The sequence below is a fragment of the Camelus dromedarius genome, chromosome 23 (genome assembly GCF_036321535.1).
Source record: "Camelus dromedarius isolate mCamDro1 chromosome 23, mCamDro1.pat, whole genome shotgun sequence".
Classification (NCBI taxonomy): domain Eukaryota; kingdom Metazoa; phylum Chordata; class Mammalia; order Artiodactyla; family Camelidae; genus Camelus; species Camelus dromedarius.
Window position 1 is genome coordinate 24430814 of NC_087458.1, and position 19649 is coordinate 24450462.

The following is a 19649-nucleotide window of genomic DNA, read 5'->3' on the forward strand; positions in this document are numbered from 1 at the left end:
TCAGCACAATTTTTCAGTTATTCATGGACATATACACACTCATTGTCACATTTTTTTCTCTGTGAGTTATCATAACATTTTGTGTATATTTCCCTGTGCTATACAGTGTAGTCTATTCTACAATTTTGAAATCCCAGTCTATCCCTTCCCACCCTCCACCCCCCTGGTAACCACAAGTCTGTATTCTCTGTCTGTGAGTCTATTTCTGTCCTTTATTTGATTTACATTTTAAAAGTGGAGGAAGGAACGTTCTTTCAGACCTCTCTCTCACTTATATATCTTTATTATTTTTTTTACTAATTTATTATTATTTTTATTAATGCTTAACCCTGTTGATGATGTAATGCTTCTTGAAGAATCAGAAGAGAAGAGATCTGATTTAATTTCCATTTTTAGGAAGTGGACGCTTTTGTCCTTGGTGGGGGGCCCCTTGTTCCCATGCTTCTTTGGTGAAGGCAGGAGTTTTGCTTTTTTTTTTTTTTTTGAAACTGTTTATTTTCCACCAACCTATTTCCATTTTAAGAGTTTGTGGGAAGAACAGCTTAAGACCACTCAGTGATTGTTATGACCCACTCAATGGCCTGAGCAGTGGGAGCTGCAGACCAGTCTTCAGTGACAGGCTGAGCACACCAGTCTTCAGTAGGGAATTGCTGAAAAGGCACAGAGGACACCTGCACGCCTTCAGACCAGTCTGCCACCTCAGGTTGAGTAGCAATGAACTCAGGAGGTGGAGCTGTCCATTCACCCTGAAATTCCTCCTTGGTCACAGCCTTTTCAGCTGCGGCCTGACCTTCCTTTTCAATCTCTTCAGGATTTCTGCAGGATAGAGACCAGGCATGACCTCCCATGGGTGTTCACGGGAGATGCTGCAGTGCATATGCAGAGCCTCCTGGAGCAGCCACCACATCAGAACCACTGAGCGAGGTCCCTTTTTAGGATGTCATGGCAGGAGCCATCAAGCTGGTCTGAAAACAGAAAGGCCAAGTAGTGCCTGAGAGATCCAAGTAGAGTAAGACATAATGCAGAAAAGCAGAAAATGCGGGTCATTTAAAAATTTTTTTCACCTCTCCTAAAAGCTCTCATACATTAAATCATACTTTTAGCAAGCATTACTATCAAACTCCTCTCATTGGGCCAGAGACCCCCTGTGGTGTTAAGCAGTTGGTGGGGCGGGGAGGAGGTAATTGCCACTCAAGAATTTTGCTTTTTTAAGGTTCACTGGCCATGCTGAATCCAGCAGCAGACTGGGGGCGCTGCCCCACCTGCATCTGAGGAACCTGAAACATTGAATAGATCTATTTCTTTTTCACTCTCTAGTAATAATTTGTTTCTTGCTGAATGGGAGGTTGGTCTACATAACCATTCAAACTAGAGATTTATAACTCTAGCTCAGATCACATTATGGAAGAAATAATGTTCACTAATTTTTAAATTTTTCAATAGTTCTTGAGTTCACATAGTGATAGTTTTATTCCCCCCTCTCAAAAAATGTTACTAAAGAATGAGGACCTGAAGTAACTCAGACCGGGTCTGGAAAAAGTATTCCACTACTTTCTTCCATTTATTCCAAGTTAGGCCACTGGGGATAAAGTAATTAAAAGATTAGTAATAAAGTAATTTAAGTAGATTTGTTTTTTTACCCTCTAAAACTGATTACTGTGTGGGCCACATAAGGGAGGACTTCCTCTCAAGTGCCTGACTCAATTAATAGTTCCTGCCCAGAGCACCACATTGAGAAAAATTCTGAAGCTGCATTTGGCCCATAGGGGGAAAAGTATCATGATTATTTAGTATTCACTCAAAATTAATAGTTGCTATTAAACATAGTTTCTTTGTCATCCTGTAAAAATTTCCCTATTTGGAAAAGCATAGAACTGTAGCATTTATTGATTTTTTTTCCTGTTACAAATTAATTTGATCTAGAGCCCTAACTGTAGACTTAAACTAAAGTTGCACCTCAATTTTTGATCCAAGAATCGGTAGGGTATCTGGCCAAATGATATTCTCAAAGCTGTACACTGCCTCCCAATACGATAAATGGGTTTCTTCCAGGAGAAAAATTGATGAGAAAAGGCCCTACTTGGTGGTGGGGCCCATGTTGGGCATTTGTTCTGTCTGCTTTGCTATAGGGCCACTGACAAGTTACATAATTGCTACTTCATTTTTTATATCCATATATAACAGTAACAGAAGCACCTGCTTATAACACAGGTCTGTTGGGATTATGAAGGGTCATGACAACATCTGAGAAACTGCGTAACATTCCACGTTTAAAAAGTCAACACAGCATCTCACAGGCGGAGGAGTTGAGGAGCGCTGAGGTAGCAGTGTGAGTCTTTAGCTGGCTGGCCTCATCTACTCTTGTCATGATATTGCTGTTTTCTTTTAGATTCCTTTTTAATTGAACATGTTGGTCATCCCTTTGCTGACAATATTATATGTACACATCTTTAAACTCTTAATACTTTAGTCCTTGTTTGGGTTTGTTAGGAGGTTGACCTCTGTGGGAATGGAGTTACTAGAAGAGGGGGAGGACCAATTAAAGTTGCTGGCTTTGCAAATGGTGTTCGTGGAAAAAGTGGTTAGTTGAGTTTATGACACAAACAATTGCACACATGTTTCAGCATGTAACAGAGTGCTTTATGTATGTTTTCTATTTTTTCATCTAGAGTTATAAAAGCATAAACTCCAAGGTTTGATATTTAATAACAATAAAATTAAAAATTGGGGGAAAAAAGTTACTGGCTTTGAGTTTGTTTCCAAGACAAAGGTCGTGAAAGATCTCATGGCTTTCTAAATTAATATACTTAGTCCCATTTAGTGTCTTGGAATTTCATATCCGCATGGATAAATGAAGAGTGAATATTGATTTATATGACTTATTTAATGGAAAAGCTGAAATTCATTATCACTAGACAAAATTGCAAGTTGTAACATTTTAGGGCTGGAAGAAACTACAGGAATTTGACTTTCTCAATTTTTAGATGGCAGTGAGGCCAACCAGGAGAGCACAGCAGTGGTCTAGGAAAGTGATGCTGATGCGAGTTGGATGCTGGCTTTGGCAGTGGGGACGGATTGGATTAGGAAATATTTCTGAGGTAGAGAATCGACAGAATTTGGTGACTTCGTGGGGTTATGAAGAGGGGGATGGTGAGGGATAAAAGACTTGAGAAAGACGGAGATTTCAACGTTTACAGGCTGAGCAGTTGGTCATAACTGCCGGTGTCTCTGTCAGACCCAATTTCCCTAATTGTACTGCTCTCAAGCATTTTATGTTCCAGCCTTCCTTTGCCTGGAGATGCAGTTATCCACTTGTCAGGTGCAGATAAAACTAACTTGACTTTTCTCTCAATTCACTTCACAGATGCATAGTAAGCACCTACTATGTGTTTAGTACTGATCACCTCTGAGATTGTAAAAGTAAGACATGCCCTTGAGGAATCTATAGTCTAACAGGGAGAAAGAGGTATGTAAACAGATAGGTGTGATAAAGTGTATATGTTATGATAGAAAGATCTTCAGCAGGGTTTCTCCACCTCAGCACTGTTGACATTTTGGACCAGATAATTCTTTGTTGTACAGGACTGTCCTGTGTACTGTAAGATCTTCAGCAGCATCCAGGGCCTCTACCCACGACTAGATGCCAGTAGCACACATCCCTAACCCTCCTACCAGTTGTAGCAACCAATAACATCTCTAGACATTGCCAAGTGCCCCTGGTTAAGAAGCACAGATCTATATGGCAGCATGAGGACACAGAGGAGGAGTAATTCTACCTGGCTGGAGTCAGAGGAGACCCAGTTTGAGCCACATTAAGAGATGGGTGGGTGATCCTCAGATGAGCTTCAAGAACTGGTCCTTCCAACCATACTAAATGGCTACCTGAAATTCCCAAAGCTTTTTGATAAGCTTTAAATATTTTTTGTCACCATGAATGAGAAACGTGTTCACACAATTTTACGTTTTAATTTATGTATTTATTCATTTTCCAGCGTTACTGCAGTATAATTGACAAATAAAAATTGTACATATTTAAGGTGTACGTATATATTGTGAAATGGCTAAAAAGTTTTAAAAACCATTTTTTAACACTCAATTTACAACGGTTGAACAAAGAACTGAACATTTTCTTTCATCAACAAATGTAATTTTGATATTTCCTGTGATGATACAAGTGGATTTCAATCCATTGAGCTTTTCCCTAACGAGTATTTCAAAACAATGCTGAAACTTGAGGGCCCAGCACGCGCATTACTAGTTAAGGGCAAGGGCCGCGCAGCTAGAGCGGAGGCGGCCGGAAGCGGCAGACGCGCGGGACGCTTTCAGGAACCCTGCTCCCTCCCGCGCGCTCCCCGCCCCCCCGCGCTCCCCGCCTCGCCCCCTGGCCCCGCGCGCTCCCCAGCCCCCGCCCCTGCGCTCCCACCCCTCGCTTTACGCTGCGCAGACTCTCTGCGCTCCCGGACGGAACTTCATCCACGGATGCGCAGGGGCGGCGCTGGCGGGAGAAATAGGTCCTTGGCAGCGCGCAGCTTCTTGCGGTAGACTCAGTGAGTGTTGAATGGCTCTTACCCTGCAACCTGGAGGCCTGTGGGCATGCCAGCTGACCCCGCTTGGTTGCCTTGTGGAAAGACTGGGCGGAGGTTACTTTTGACTGGAGGATCCCCAGCGCCTCCTTTTACTCCAACCCTCAAGCTACCCTTATGGGCAGAGAAAATCGGTATCAGACTGCACACCTGTAATCTATTCATGGCACGTGAGGCGGGAGGAGCTGTGGTTCTCACTTTAGCGGGCATCAGAATCACCTGGAGGGCTTATTAAACCATTGCTGGACTCCTCCCCGCCCCCCCCTTCCCCTACCTCCACCTCCCCCAGGTTCTGGTTGAGCAGGTCTGGGGTGGGGTCTGAGAAATGGTATTTATAACAAATTTCTAGGTTATTCTGCTCAGGAACCAGAAGTTGAGAATCACTCTCATAGAGGTTAAACAAAGGGTTTTCTAAATACTTTTAAAGCAGCCCCTTCTCACTCCCCCTTGCCCTGGTATTTATATATATATATATATATGCTTTTTGTCTGTCTTTGGTAAGATCCAGGAGAACAGGGACTTTGTTTTGTTGTTGTTGTTCAATCTATTAGAACAGTGGTCTGGCACATAGTAGGCGCTAAAAGATATTTGTTCCTTGAATGAACATGCATTTTGGAAGGTATCAGCCAAAGCTGAAGCCATGAGAGTGAAAATCGTCACTCAGAAAGAGGGGGAAGAGTAAAAAGAAGGGCCAAGGGGAGACCCTGGCAGGCACGAACGATGGAATAACAAATAAGAAATAAGAGCAGAAGGCTAGGCGCCAAGCCCAGTCCAGCAGCAGCAGCATAGACACCCACAGAGGAGAGATTTTCAGAAAGGGAGGGGACACCAAGGGTAAACAGCAGAGATCATCTGAGAGAAAAGATTGAAAAATCCTTAAGATTTGTCAGTTAGAAGATTTGTCATTGATGATTTAGGTAAAACTAACTTAAGATGTCCAGAGTAGCAGGCTGATGGCTTTGGACTGAGTAGTAAATGGTGGATGAAAAAGTGGGGAAAAAATGAGTGTGGACTGTTTATTCAAGGATTTGACCATGAAAGAAATGGCTAGAGGGTGTAGGTTGAGTTTCTCTCTATCTCCGTGTCTCTGTTGTGTGTGTAAGACAAAATTATGCTCTAATCCTTTTTACATTAAAGGAAAGGAATCTGTAAAGAGATACTGAATATATGACTGTATAATAATAACCAAAGGTCATGGTCCTAGAGGAGTTGGGGGGATAGACCCAAGAGTAGGAGGGATGGCCACTCAGCCTCTGAGACCAGGAAGAAAGATATGGGGGCGGGGCTGATTTAGAGGCTGGGGCTGAAGTTGAGGGGTTTCATATATGAGAGCCTCCATTTTCTCTGGGAGTCGGAGCAAAGTCACTTTCTAGTGGTGAGGCAGGAGTGTGTCAGAAGTTTAACAGGGATGGCAAAGCCGTGCAGTGATTGCTGTCAGAAATAGAATTGAATAGTGACATCAAATGGCCCCAAACTGGGCATGATGTTAAAAAAAAAAACAACACTTGGGGAGGTAGGAGTGCTGTCTTTGTTCTATCATGAACTTCTAACACTTACTCCCTCACTGTGTTTTCAAAAGATTCTCTCATACTTGTCAAGAGGCATATATTAAAGCATCAGAAGCTTAAGACACACACACACAGAGAAACTCATTACTGGCTGTTTTCTAAGGCAGGAATGCTGGTAGGAGCAGCTGCAATGGAAATACACTCCCAGATGCAAGCAGGGTGGGAGGAGACCAGGTGGAGGCAGTTATTAAGAGGAGAAAAGTGGACTCTGGTCATCATAATAGGCTGCAGGATGGAAAACACGTTGGTCTGACTCACAGAGCTCTCTGGTTGTGGTATTTTTTATTATTGCAGGATTCCAGGGAATGAACTCAACACACAACCCACTAAGTCTTTTTGATTTGTGTAACTACAAAAGTAAACAAAACGCAATTCTAGATTTGGGGAATAGAGACCTCTCATGAGTGAGAGACATGACTTGTCTCTATTCCCAGAACTAAATCAGATCCCAGACCCAGAGTCTCTTCAGTGTAGCCTAAATGTTCTTAAAGAAGAATGCTATTGGAATGTTGTACCTAAGTACTGCAAACCTTCATCCCAGCCTTTCCACAAAGGCCTTGCTTTCCCTTATGGATAACTGTTCTGGAAAAAAAGAGGAACTCAAACTTTTCAGTGATTATCACTACTTTCAAACATTAACTTCTGGGACCCAAAGTGTCATCGCTGCAATCAACATTCTGAGATTATAGGGGTTAGGAGATAAATGAATTGAGTTCTTGTCCAAGTTCACCTTTGGGCAGGGCTAGTAGGCCTGTGAATTCATCCTATGGTTAGTACCCTAGTTGCCAAGTAAATAGCTGGAATAGGTAATCTTAGCAACTGATAGGATTCGTACATGGGTGCATTCATTGAGTCAGGTTTATTCTGGTAGAAAATGCCAAGTGAAGTACATCAAAAGCATTACCACATACCTGGAGAATTGCAGAGGTGTCACCATCAAAGGTGCGAAAGGGGCTGGTGTGATGGTTCCACCTCATTCCCACTCACTTCACAGGTTAGCCATCACGTACGTCTGACAGGTCTCAGAGGGTGACAGTACATTATTTCAAAGCCAAACAAGTGATGATCCCAACAGTAGCTACCCTTCCAAATGGGGTCTCCTGATTGAAGCAACTCAGCCCCTGACAGTTTGCAGTTGTTGATCTGGGATTTAGCTCGAGTGTCTTTGTGAAAATCTCTCTTTTCACACTATGCACCAATAACTTTCTAGATTCAGTCAAAAGTTTTATGTTTTTGTTGCCTATTACTCTGTTATATCCTTGTTCATTTCTATCAGTTTTTTCACTTGGGGACCATAATTGTACCTTTCTCAGAGTAACTGGGAAGAAAATGAGATAATCCATGTAAAAGAGCATGTCATAAGTACTCACTATGTGTTATCTCAGATAAATGAGGATGAGAATCTGGGATAATACGTTTTTTCAATTCATTGTTCATTTTACTGGAGCCGTTCTCAAGTTATGTAGTGAGCGCGTAAACTTTCAGAATCCTTGCGTGTCTGAAATGTCTTTCTTCCACCTGCGTGCTGATTTGGCTGGGTAAAGGATTCCAGTTTCAGCTTTGAAGTTATTGCTCCATTGAGAAATCCAATGGCAACCTAATTTCCATTGTTTTCTAGGTAACCTATTTGTATAAAAAATCTCTTGATTCTCTTTCTCCTAGTTTCTGTCTAGGATGGGATCTTTTTTTCATTAGTTATCCTAAGGATTCAGTGAGTCCATCTAATCTGAAGATGTGTGTTTTTCTTCAAATTTGGGTCATTTTTTTCCTTTTTTAACCTCCAACCCTCAACACCGTTCTGTTATTTCTGTAACATTGGTCATTCAGATGCTGGAGTGTCTGGATCCATTCTTCATGTCTCTTCATTTTCCTTTTTTTCTAATTTGCTATTTAGCCCTGCCCATTCTCCTAGAAACCAGCTCATCTCAATTTTCTGTCATTCAGAGATTCCTCAGTATTCTTAGTTCATCGATGGAACGTTTTTGTTGCCTAGAGTTGGTTTTTTGTTTTTTTGTTTGTTTTTGGTATTATGTCATAGGATTTTATATGGAAGATAAGGTAGATGTATGTGCTCTGGTTTCCTTCTTGATTCTAATTCTTTGGTTATCTTTTCGTTTGTCTTGTTCCTTTAATTGGAGTGTACATTTTAAGGTAAAAGCCTTTATACTATGCCTCTCTATTTACCTCTTAAACTACAAATACACCCTCTTCTTTAGTTTCCTAGCTCTTTTATCTCCAGTGGCACCTGGAATGTTCTCCACTCATTCAGGAAGCCCTCCTCACCCCACCCTCCTCTCTTCTGGGAGCCTAAGTTGCATCTATCTAACTTAGCACTGATTCTCCAGGCAAGCACTGGAATTGCCTGAAATTTCCCCCGAATAGACGTAGACCTGCTGAATCAGAATTTCTGCTGATCATACGTGGGCATTTTGTTCCCCCTTAAATAAGGTCCACAGGTGATTCAGAGGCACAGGCAGGTTAAGAAGCTCGCAGGCTTCCTCTCCTCCAACTGCCTGCCGGTCGGTAGGGTGGGACGGCCCCCTGGCCCTGCCGAGGATGTGGTTGGAGAGGTTCTCCTGCCGTGGCCTCATCTCATGTCTTCCATCCACGTCGAAGGAGGTAGGTGCCGGCCATGCCAGAAAGCTGCCGAGGCTGCCTCGGAGCCCGGCGACTAGGTTGGAAGCCAGGCTGGACCCGGCGTGGCCAGGTCTGTCCAACGGTCCCACTGGCCGCGCGCCCTCGGGGCTGGAACGCGGCGCCCCCGGCGCGCCCCCTCGGGCGCGGGTGCGCAGGCGCACGGGCCGCCGCGCAGCGCTCGGCCTCGGCCGCTAGTTAGGGGAGCGCCTTTGACTTCGTCAGGCCCGCAACGGCAGCGCCAGCGCCGGTGTCAGGGTGAGTGGCGGCCGGGCGGGGCCGGACCGCAGACGGCCGCTCCGCCTGCCTCCCTCCCGCCTGCCCCTTTCTCCCGGGGTCGTGGGCAGGCGGCAGGGCCGCCCCCCACTCCTCCGGGGCCGTGAGAGACGGTGGGGGTGGGGCAGGGGGCCCCTCGCCCTGGCGCAGTGGGGAGGGGGCGGGCGACGATGAGGTCGTTGACTCGGAAAGCCTCCCGGTGGGTCTGGGTTGGAGGAAGTGACTCTGGTGCGAGCGTCTTTACCCGGAGCCCTGTCCTTGCTTTGGGGAAGGAGGTATTGCGTTTGCCTTCTTCCCAGTCCTGGTTCCTAAAGAGTCGACGAAAGACTCTGGTACTAGGTTTGCGGTGTAGAATAAGACCCCCGAACATCCCGAGTTAATACTTCATGAAAAGCAAGCCAGGAACTTGGACTTCTAAACATACAAAGTGGCAGGTATTTGTTGAGACACACGTAGGTTAGTCAACACAGGTTGGGATTTAGAATTTGAATTTGGGGGTCCTTTACCAAATGAAATTTCAGTGAACTCTCACAGTGTTGCTTCTGTCTCATTACCTTTAAAATTCGCATCTCAGTTTATATCCCACTATTGGCCATTATAGACTATTTTCTTCATCTTTGCCTGCTTTTCCTCATGAGCAATATTTCTATCTTAAATCCTGTAGGGCGCAATGTCTGAACAAGAGCGTATACAGGAATGCCTGAGGAAGGAAATAAGGTCACTTCTCATTTCCACCAAAGATGGTTTGACCCCACAGCAGTTGGAAAAGGAGTACCTTTTGATGGTTGGCAACCACTTACCACTCCGAATCCTTGGGTATCGGTCCACCATGGAGCTGGTGCTGGACATGCCTGATGTTGTCTGTGTCTGCCCCTGTGGGGATGGTACTGTAATACTGAAAGGTAGGTTTAAGATTTGAAAGTCTATGAACTTTGTAATAATAATCACTTAGTAAAAAATTGTTCTAGTTCTGCAATTATCCTGCATCCTAGGCAGGGGATCTTAATTTTTTGAGGGAGAAGGGGAGACATAGGCACCTTTGAGGTTGTGGGCAGAATTAGAGCTTTAACAAAATGAGGAAACCTTTCTCTAGAACACTGTGCATTCACAAAAACTACATTTTGCATATGATTTAAGATGATTGCACCTTAAGTCAGGAGAAACTTAACAATGGACCTTTTTAATTATAAACTCATATTTTAAATTTCATGAAGCACAGAAAAATAATTGTAGGGAAGTTTAATGTTTATCTACAGTGTTTGAGATCTTAGCAGCAATGATAATAAATTAGGTGTTACCTTTCTCTCTTCATTCTCTGGTAGAGAAGCTAACAAGCTGTTCTCTAAATAATGCAAGAAATGGAGGAACCAAGGATTCATGTTTATCATGCTACCTAGATACACAGCTCCTTGGAGAGTTAAAAATTTTGTAACTACAAATGCAAAGAATAAAGAGGGAAATAAGTTTTCACCTAAATACGATTTCTTTTTTTCACATCTTTGTAGCCATTCCAGATGAATCCACCAAAGGAATAGCAAGTTTAGTTGCAAAACAGAGGAGCAGCCATAAGTTTCGAAACTCCATGCAGAAGGGAAGGGCCAGTGTTTGCTGTGGGCCCAGCTCTCGACGGGGAGTACCTTACCGAGGAAGGGTACCCCCTATTCTTCCAGCTGTTGTGAAGAGTGAGTTGAAAGACCTCTTGGCATTATCTCCTGTTCTCCTTTCTGATTTTGAAAAGGCATTTGTCAGGCGATTTGGACGATCATTCCAGTACATGCAGTATGGATTCCTCTCTATGTTTGAGGTGCTGAATGCCGCATCAGATGTTATTTCTGTAGAACAGACCAGGGCAGGTTCTTTGCTGACCCTGAAGAAGAGCGTATCAGAGGGAAGGCAGAGAGGATGGCCGGCAGGTAAGCATGTGAGCACTGGTAACTGTATTACGGATCAGCAAATTTTGGAACAGTCGTGGTACACATAGAGGTATATGATGGCCAAGCTCCAAGCGTTTGTTGAATTTGAATCCTGGCTCTACCACTTGGTAGCTGAATGATCTCAGGCAAGTTACTTAAAATGTCTAGGAATAATAATACTTGCTTCTTGGGGTCATGCTGAGGATTAAATGAGATGAGGTCAGTAAAGTGCCTCGCATTTAGTAAGCTCATAATAAAGTGGTGGCTATTATTATGAAAACACAGGACCAGCTCTCTCTAGAGGGCTGTAAATGAGCATTAGTTATGTGTGTTTATATAAAGAAGATATGACATGGAAAATGAAAAATTTCAAAAATAATACTAGTTGGTAGCATTTACCATCTGGTCTTTGCTATCACTGATCTTTGATCCTAGCAAGCACTGTCGTAATTTATGTAGCATAGTGATAACCACCTTATTTGCATAGCATTTTACCTTGGATTCTCATTCCATAGACTGGTTGGGTGAGTAACTCTGTTGTACAAATAAAGAAGCCAAAGCTCAAGAAAGTTAAGTGACTTTTTGAAAATTTCATGGCTAGAAAAGGGTACAGTTAAGGTTGGATGTTGAACTCTTCCGCTTATCCAGTGCTTTTCCTACCCCAATCAGTGTTTCTCTTAAAGGCTCAGAAGACTGATACGATCCTTTGTATAGTGTCTCTCTACCCCCTTGACCATATGTACAACCGCCAGAAATAAACTAGAAATTGTTATTGACAATTTTTCTCTCCTTTTGTTCACAAAAGGTAAAAATTTTATCCAGCCTTTTAGAATGAAACAGGGGTCATATCCCACAGGCTTCCCAGTAGCAAAGGCACGCTTTTCACAACCCACTTCAAACATGAAACTACCAAAGCAAATATTCAATGTGGAAAAGATGTCTAAGTCAAATGTAGCAGAGACTTCAAGGCTGAATCACTCTGAAAAATTAAACCAGGTGAGATATATGAATTTGGAGATAGAAATACACCAAAAATGTGTTAAATTCAGTGGTTATTACTTAGATCTCATGGAAAAGCTGACCTTTTCAAATTCAAGTCAATGAATGAATTCATTTATTTCAGATTTAACTTAAGCACTTTCTATGGTTCTGTGGATTAGTAACAAGTGAGAGGTGGCAGTGAGAAGAGTACAATTTTACCAACTCCGTGGTTTCTACTACTTTCTGCAGATGACTCCCAAACCTGTATCTCTAGTTCCAGCTTCTCACCAAAGTCATAGAAGCATATTTGCAACTTACCTGATGAATATCTTCACCAGAATGGCTGGCCCTGAGCACTGTAATCCTGGTATTTTTCTGTGACTATAATGCTGACGGATTTTGAGTTAAAAAACTACTAGACTAGAGCCAACAAAATCCTGGTTAAGTTAGCAAGACAACGTAAATAGAGCTCAAAATAAGCACATAGAAATTAAATTTAAAACACAAAAGTGCTTTATTTCTGTAACTTTTAAAAATTGGCTTTAGTAACATAATTTACATATAATAAAATTTGCCCACTGAAAATGTACAGTTTGAGTTTTAATATATGTATCTAGTTGTGTAGTCACCATCAAAATCAGGAAACAACATTTCTGTCATCCTGCAGAATTCCTTCATGCCACTTTGTAGTTTGATCTCTTTCCCCAACTACAGCTACAGACGACCGCAGCTTTTTATAACTATAATTTTGACTTTCCAAGTTTATGGAATTAAATAATGTCTAGCCTTTTGTGTCTAGCTTCTTTACCTTAACAGGATGCTTCTGAGATTCATGCAGTATGTATCAGTAGTTTGTCCCTTTCTCTTGTTGGGTGTCATTCCATTGTATTGATATACCTCAATTTGTTATCCATTCACCATTAGCTAATATTTGGGTTGTTTCCCATTTAGGGTGTTATGAATAAAGCCGCTGTGAACATTTGCTTATACTTTGTATGAACATAGACCTCATTTCTTTTGGGTCAATACCCAGGATTAGGATTGCTGGGTCATACAGTAAATGTGCATTTAACTTTTTCCACTATTTCCAAACTGGCTGTACAATTTTACTTTCTCATGAGCCACGAATATGAGTTCCAGTCGCATCTTTGTTAACTTTTGGTATTGTCAATTTAAAAAGTATTAGCCATTTGAGTGGGGTGTTTAGTAGTATCTCCTGATTTTAACTGAAGTTTCTCTAATGGTGAATAACATTGAGTATCCTTTCATAAGTATATTTGCCATTTGTGTATCTTCTTTGAAGTGTCTGTTCATATCTTTTGCTCATTCTTAAAAATTGAGTTGTCCTTGTATTGAGTTGGAAGAATTATTTGTATGTTTGGGATACAAGTTCTTTATTGGAGACGTGTTATGCAAATATTTTCTTATTTCTTATTTATGCTTGCCTCTTCATTTCCTGAATCCTGTCTTTTGTGGGGAAGTCTTTAATTTTGATGCAATCTAATTTATCTATATTTTTGGTTCTTGCCTCCCTAATAGATTTTTGTTTAATCCCAAGTCACAGAAATGTTTTCCTCTAGAAGTTTTATGATTTTAATTCATAGGTCTATTATCCACTTCAAGTTAATTTTTGAAAAATATTCAAGGTATGGGTCAAAGTTTTCTGCATATGGATAGCCAGTTATTCCAGCACTGTTTATTTATGTATACATTTTTAATTTTTTTTTATCTTGGACTTCCAGTTTATTCCTTCCTACCCCCTTCCCCTGCTGGTAACCATAAGTGTGTTTTCTATGTCTGTGAGTCTATTTCTGTCTTATAAATAAGTTTATTTGACTTTTTTTACGGTCTGCATATAAATGATATCATAAGGTATTTTTCTTTCTCTTTCTGGCTTACTTCACTTAGCATGACAGTCTCCAGGTCCATCCATGTGGCTGCAAATGGCATTATTTTATTATTTTTTATGACTGAGTAGTATTCCATTGTATAGATGTACCACAGCTTCTTTATCTAGTCAATGGACATTTAGGTTGTTTCCATGCCTTGGCTATTGTAAATAGTGCTGCTGTGAACACTGGGGTGCATATATCTTTTCAAATTAAAGTTTCCTCTGGATATAAGCCCAGGAGTGGTATTGCTAGATCATATGGTAAGTCTATTTTTAGTCTTTTGAGGAATCTCCATACTATTTTCCATAATGGCTGCACCAAACTGCATTCCCACCAGCAGTGTAGGAGGGTTCCCTTTTCTTCACACCCTTTCCTGCATTTACATATGATAAGAGTTTAGTTTTGCAAGAAACTGCCAGGCTCTCTTACAGACTGGCTGTACGTACATTTTGCATTCCCACCAGCAGTGAATGAGAGTTCCTGTTGCTCCACATCCCCACCAGCATTTGGTGTTGTCAGTGTTTTAGGTTTTGGTCCTTTTATTAGGTGTATAGTGGTATCTCATTGTTTTAATTTACAATTCCCTAATGATAAATAGTATTGAACATCTTTTGATATGTTTACTTGCTGTCTGCATATCTTCTTTGGTGAGATGTCTATTCAGGTCTTTTGCCCATTTTTTAATTAGGTTATTTGTTTTCTTATTGTTGAGTTTTAAGGGTTCTTTGTATATTTTATATGATAATTCTTTATCAGATATGTCTTTTGCTTTTTTTTTTGCATTTTGTGGCTTAGTTTTCATTTTCTTGACATCGTCTTTCATAGAGCAGAAATTTTTAATTTTAATTGAGTCCAGTTAAATAAATTATTTCTCTTGTGGATTGTGTCTTTGGTGTTGTATCTAAAAAAGTCATGGCCATACCCAAGGTCATCTAGGGATTCTCCTAGGTTATTGTCTGGGAGTTTTATTAGTCTTTATTTTATATTAAGTCTGTGATCCAGGTTGAGTTCATTTTTGTACAGGGTGTAAGGTCTGTGTCTGGATTCAATTTTTTGCATGTGGATGTCCAGTTGTTCCAGCACCACTGTCGAAGATTATCTTTGCTCCATTGTGTTGCCTTTTCTCTTTTGTCAGAGGTCAGTTGGCTCGATTTTCATGGATCTTTTCCAGGGCCTTTGCTCTGTTCCACTGGTCTGTTTCTTCTTTTGCCAATACCACACTGTCCTGATTACTGTAGCTTTATAGTACATCTTGAAGTTGGGTGGTATGAGTCCTCCAAATTTTCCTTCTCCTTCAATATTGAGTTAGCTATTCTGACTCTTTTGTCTCTCCATATGAATTTTAGAGTGAGTTTGTTGATATCTCCCAAAAAACACTGGGATTTTGATTGAGATTGCATTGAATCTATAGATCAAGTTGGGAAGTACTGACATCTTGACAAAATACTGAATCTTCCTATCCACGAACATGCACTGTCTCTCCATTTATTTAGTAGTTCTTTGATGTCTTTCATCAGTTTTGCATTGTTCCTCATACAGATTTTTTTTAACAAATCTGTTAGATTTATACCTAAATCATTTTGGGGGCACTAATATAAATGGTTATGTGTTTTTACTTCAAAATTCCACTGGTTCCTTGTTGATATAATGAAAACTGATTGACTTTTTTATTATTAACCTTGTATTCTGCAACCTTGCTGTAATTGCATATCAATTCCAGTTTTTTTGTTGATTCTTTGGTTGTTTTCTACATAGATAAACGTCATCTGCAAACAAAGACAGTTGTATTCCTTCTTCTGAATTGCCATACAGTTGATTCTTAAATCCTGAGGGGATTAGGGCACCCACCCCCTGCACAGCCAAAAATCCACATATAACTTTTAACTCCCCCCAAACAACTAATAGCTTACTGTTGACCAGAAGACTTATTGATAACATAAATAATCAATTAACATGTTTTGTATATTATACGTATAATATACTGTATTCTGATTATAAAGTAAGCTAAGAGAATCATATGGAAAATACATGTACAGTACTGTGCTGTATTTATTGATACTGTAAGTTTATGTTGTCTGTTTACAAGATGAATCATCTGTCAGTACTTATATCAATATTGTCTTTTCAAAACACTGTGTATGTTACAGTATTAGTAACAGTAGACATCAAAAATGAAAAGATAATGTGAAAAGAAATGAAGATTATTTACAGGTGCAATGATTCATACATTGATATTGTAGGAGCAGTATGATTGCTTTGTGGTAGGCTAGGTAATCAGTATGATTGCTTCAAGGTAGCCTAGCTATACACTAATGAATGACATGTCAAAATTTTTGTGGCATACAGTATATTAGAGTCATATTTATGATACAGTATTAGAAACATTATTACATTAAAAAAAAACACTTACCAGGGATGATAGACTGATACGCAGTTTCTCCAATTACAAGGAGAGGCATACTGTACAGTAATGTAATTCTTTGAAAGCAAAGTTAAAAAACAGTAAGAAAATGTACATATTATAAATTGTATATTAAATATCACTCATCTTATGCCCATGTAAGGATAGACCAGTATCTACATGTATTTTATGCATTCATGACATGTCTTTTTCTTAAATTTTCCAGGCTGCACAGTTCCAGGCTGTGTAGACTACCCAGCTCACAGTTCTAGGCTACAAGTTTATTCAAATTGTCACAAATCTCCAAACACTTTTTAATATATTTGTTGAGACAAACCTGTGTGTATATGGACCTGTACAGTTCAAGTGTTGTTCAAGGGTCAGCTGTACTTACTGTTTCCTTTTCTATCCTTATGGAGTTAGCTAGGACTCCTAGGACAGTGTTGAAAAGCAGTGGTAAGGGGGCATCCTTGCCTTGTTCCTGATTAAGTATTTTTTATAATTCTATTTTATTTCTATTATTTGTTTATTAGGTATAACTCTTTAAAAATACTTTTAGTGGAAGCCTTTGGCCTTTCAACATGTTTTTAATTTATCACAGTTGATTCTCATATAACATCATATCATTTCATGTTGGTTGTAAGAACCTTAGAACATTAGGTTTACATTTCTCTCCTCCCATGTTTTGTGCTATCATTGTGACACATTTTAATTCTACATAGGTCATATGCTCTTTAAAACATTTTTATTTTTGCTTTAAAATATTTATTTTGAATAAGCAGTATTTATTTAATATTAAAATATTTAAACAAATTATTATCTATTTATTTTAAAAATAAGTCAACTTTCTTTTAAAGATTAAAAATGAAAAGAAAACTTCTATATTTGCCCACATTTATTTCTGGTGCTCTCCAATTCTTTGCACCCAGATTTCTCTTCAGTATAATTTTCATTCTGCCTGGAAAATTTTAACATATTCTGTGACATAAATCTGTTGGCAGTGAATATTCTAGCTTTTGCTTCTCTGAAAAATTCTTTGCCTTCATTTTTGAGTGACATTTTCTTCTGGGTATAGCATTCTAGGGTGATGGTTCTTCTTCCCTTTTTAGAAGTTTGAAGACAATTCCAATGCTATCTGGTGTGCATAGTTTCAGGCAATAAGTCTATGTCCTTCTTATCTTTGTTCTTCTGTACATAATTTTTTTCTCCTTTGATGCTTTCAAGCTTTTCTCTTTATCATTGGTTTTCTGCAATTTGATTCTAGTGTCCCTTATAGTTTTGTTTGTTCTGATTGAGATTTGTTGAGCTTTTTGTATATGGACTTACAATGTTAATGAAACCTGGAAATTTATTTTTAATTAAACTTCATTAAGGTATGACTGACATACAGAAAGCTGTATGTATTTAATATGTACAACTTGATGAATTTGGAGATAATTATGTACCTGTGAAGCCATCACCACAGCTAATACCATAAATATATTTATCAGCTGTGCTCTTTATTTTTTTATTTTTGTGATAAGAACACTTAAAATCTACCCTTCTAGAAAATTTGGAGAATTTTTGTCTTTAATTTTTTCCCCCTTTCTTTTTCATCTGGAATTATGGTTATACCTACACTAGATTGCTTGTTATTTTCTTGCAGGCTGTTGGGTCTCTGTTCTTTTTCTTTTTCGCAAGTCTCTTCCCTTTCCTCCCAGTTGTATGCTTCATTTTGGGTGCTTTTTCTTGCTGTCTTCAAGTTCACTTATCTTTTCTTCTGGAGCATTTAATCCCATCCAGATTATTTTTCATTTTAGACATATTTTTAATTTTTACTTATTTCACTTGGATCTTTTTTATATCCTTCATCTATCTCTTTATTATGTCCATACTTTCCATATGTACGTAAGCATATTTGTAAGATTTATAATAACTTTTAATGGTCTTATCTGCTAATTTTATCGTCTCGATCATTTACGGGTTTTAAATTTTTTATTTTCTTCCTTGATGTGGTCATATTCTCCAAACCTCTTTGCCTGGATAGGTAACTTTGATTAGGTGCTAGACATCATGAATTTTTCACTGTTGAGCTATCTCAGAGCTATCTGAGAGGCTGTCTCCCAGGCTATAGTCCTCAGTAAGCACCCTGAATAAAACATAACTCACAACCTTTAGGTTGTGCTTTTTTTTTTTTTTTTTCAGTTGACACAGTGTAGAACTGACACAGAAACACAAAGTTACACACCCCCAAATTATAATCCAGTAAATTAAAACTAAGTTTTCTTTTTAGCCATAAAACAAAGAGAAACCTATTTTAAACCGTTATTCCCTGTCATTTATGTCTACCTTTGCCTTATAAACATTAACTTATTATTCATAAACATCATGATCTATTTGGAAAACCTATGAGAATGTTATTAAAACAAGTTCAGTAAGGTGGCCAGTTACAAATAATATTTTAAAAAATCAATTTCTTTCCTCATGTGCCATAAGCAGTTGAATCTCATTCTCAATGGCAATAAAAGTGTCACACTATACAATACCTAAAGAAAACACAAGAACTGTGCTTAACTCTAATGAAGAAAACTATATATCTGCATTGAAGAGCAGAAGACAATACTGAATAAATACTGCAACATATTATTGAATGAATACAGTTAATGTGTGAAATTTCACATTTTTAAAAACTTAATTCTGAGAGAAATCTCATTGAAATTTTAGAACTTGCAAGAGTAATTATAAACTTCCAGGAAAAAAATAGGATAGAAAAAAGTCTGAAAAGAGACCAATTAAGGGGGACTTGCGTTAACATATACTATGGTGAATTTAAAAGTACCAAAATTAGAACAGTTGCGGACAAAATATGTTGCCTGCCCCAAGTAACACAGAATGTTGCCTGCCATTTCAGTAAACAATGAATGTTGCCTGCCATCAAGGACCACCCCTCCCCAGTGGTGCACCCTGAGGGGGATTCAGGATGGAGAAAAACTGGACACTGGCCCAAGACAGTTAAGATGCATATCTAAGGAATAATTTCAATAAGCCCAGCCAGACTCTTGCCTCCTCCCATATGTAGAAAAGCACTAAAATCATTAAACTTGAGATGTCTATTCTTTGTGATTAGCAGTAATCTTTTATGTTTGACCACATGGGTTTGGTTTGGTTTTTTTCCCGGCAAAAACTCCTGTGTATCCTGGGTCCTCCCTTTCCTCTTCAGAAGTTTCTCAGAGCAGAAGGACCCCTCAGATTTCTGGATGAGTACTGATCTATGAATAACGCAGGGGAAGAGGGGGTTCTTTGAGGCTGGGGAAACAAACAGTAAGAAGCAACAGGCCAAACAATATCCAGAGCTCAAACAGAGCTGAGAAAAGTTAGTGTTCTTCTAGGCAGAGTGGGAGAACCTCTTAACTCATCAGAAA

The 19649-nt window shown here is 39.6% G+C and overlaps 1 protein-coding gene across 2 annotated transcripts in view; it reads left to right on the forward strand.

Annotated features, from left to right (window-relative positions):
* Positions 1-9731: 9731 nt before the first annotated feature.
* TDRD5 (tudor domain containing 5) overlaps positions 9732-19649 on the forward strand; it is a 62921-nt gene continuing 53003 nt past the window's right edge. For both annotated transcript variants that reach the window (XM_010992906.3, XM_031435686.2), the window contains exons 1-3: positions 9732-9963; positions 10567-10974; positions 11780-11970. In XM_010992906.3, coding sequence (XP_010991208.3) covers positions 9732-9963; positions 10567-10974; positions 11780-11970 — 831 coding nt within the window. The remainder of the gene's footprint in view (positions 9964-10566; positions 10975-11779; positions 11971-19649) is intronic.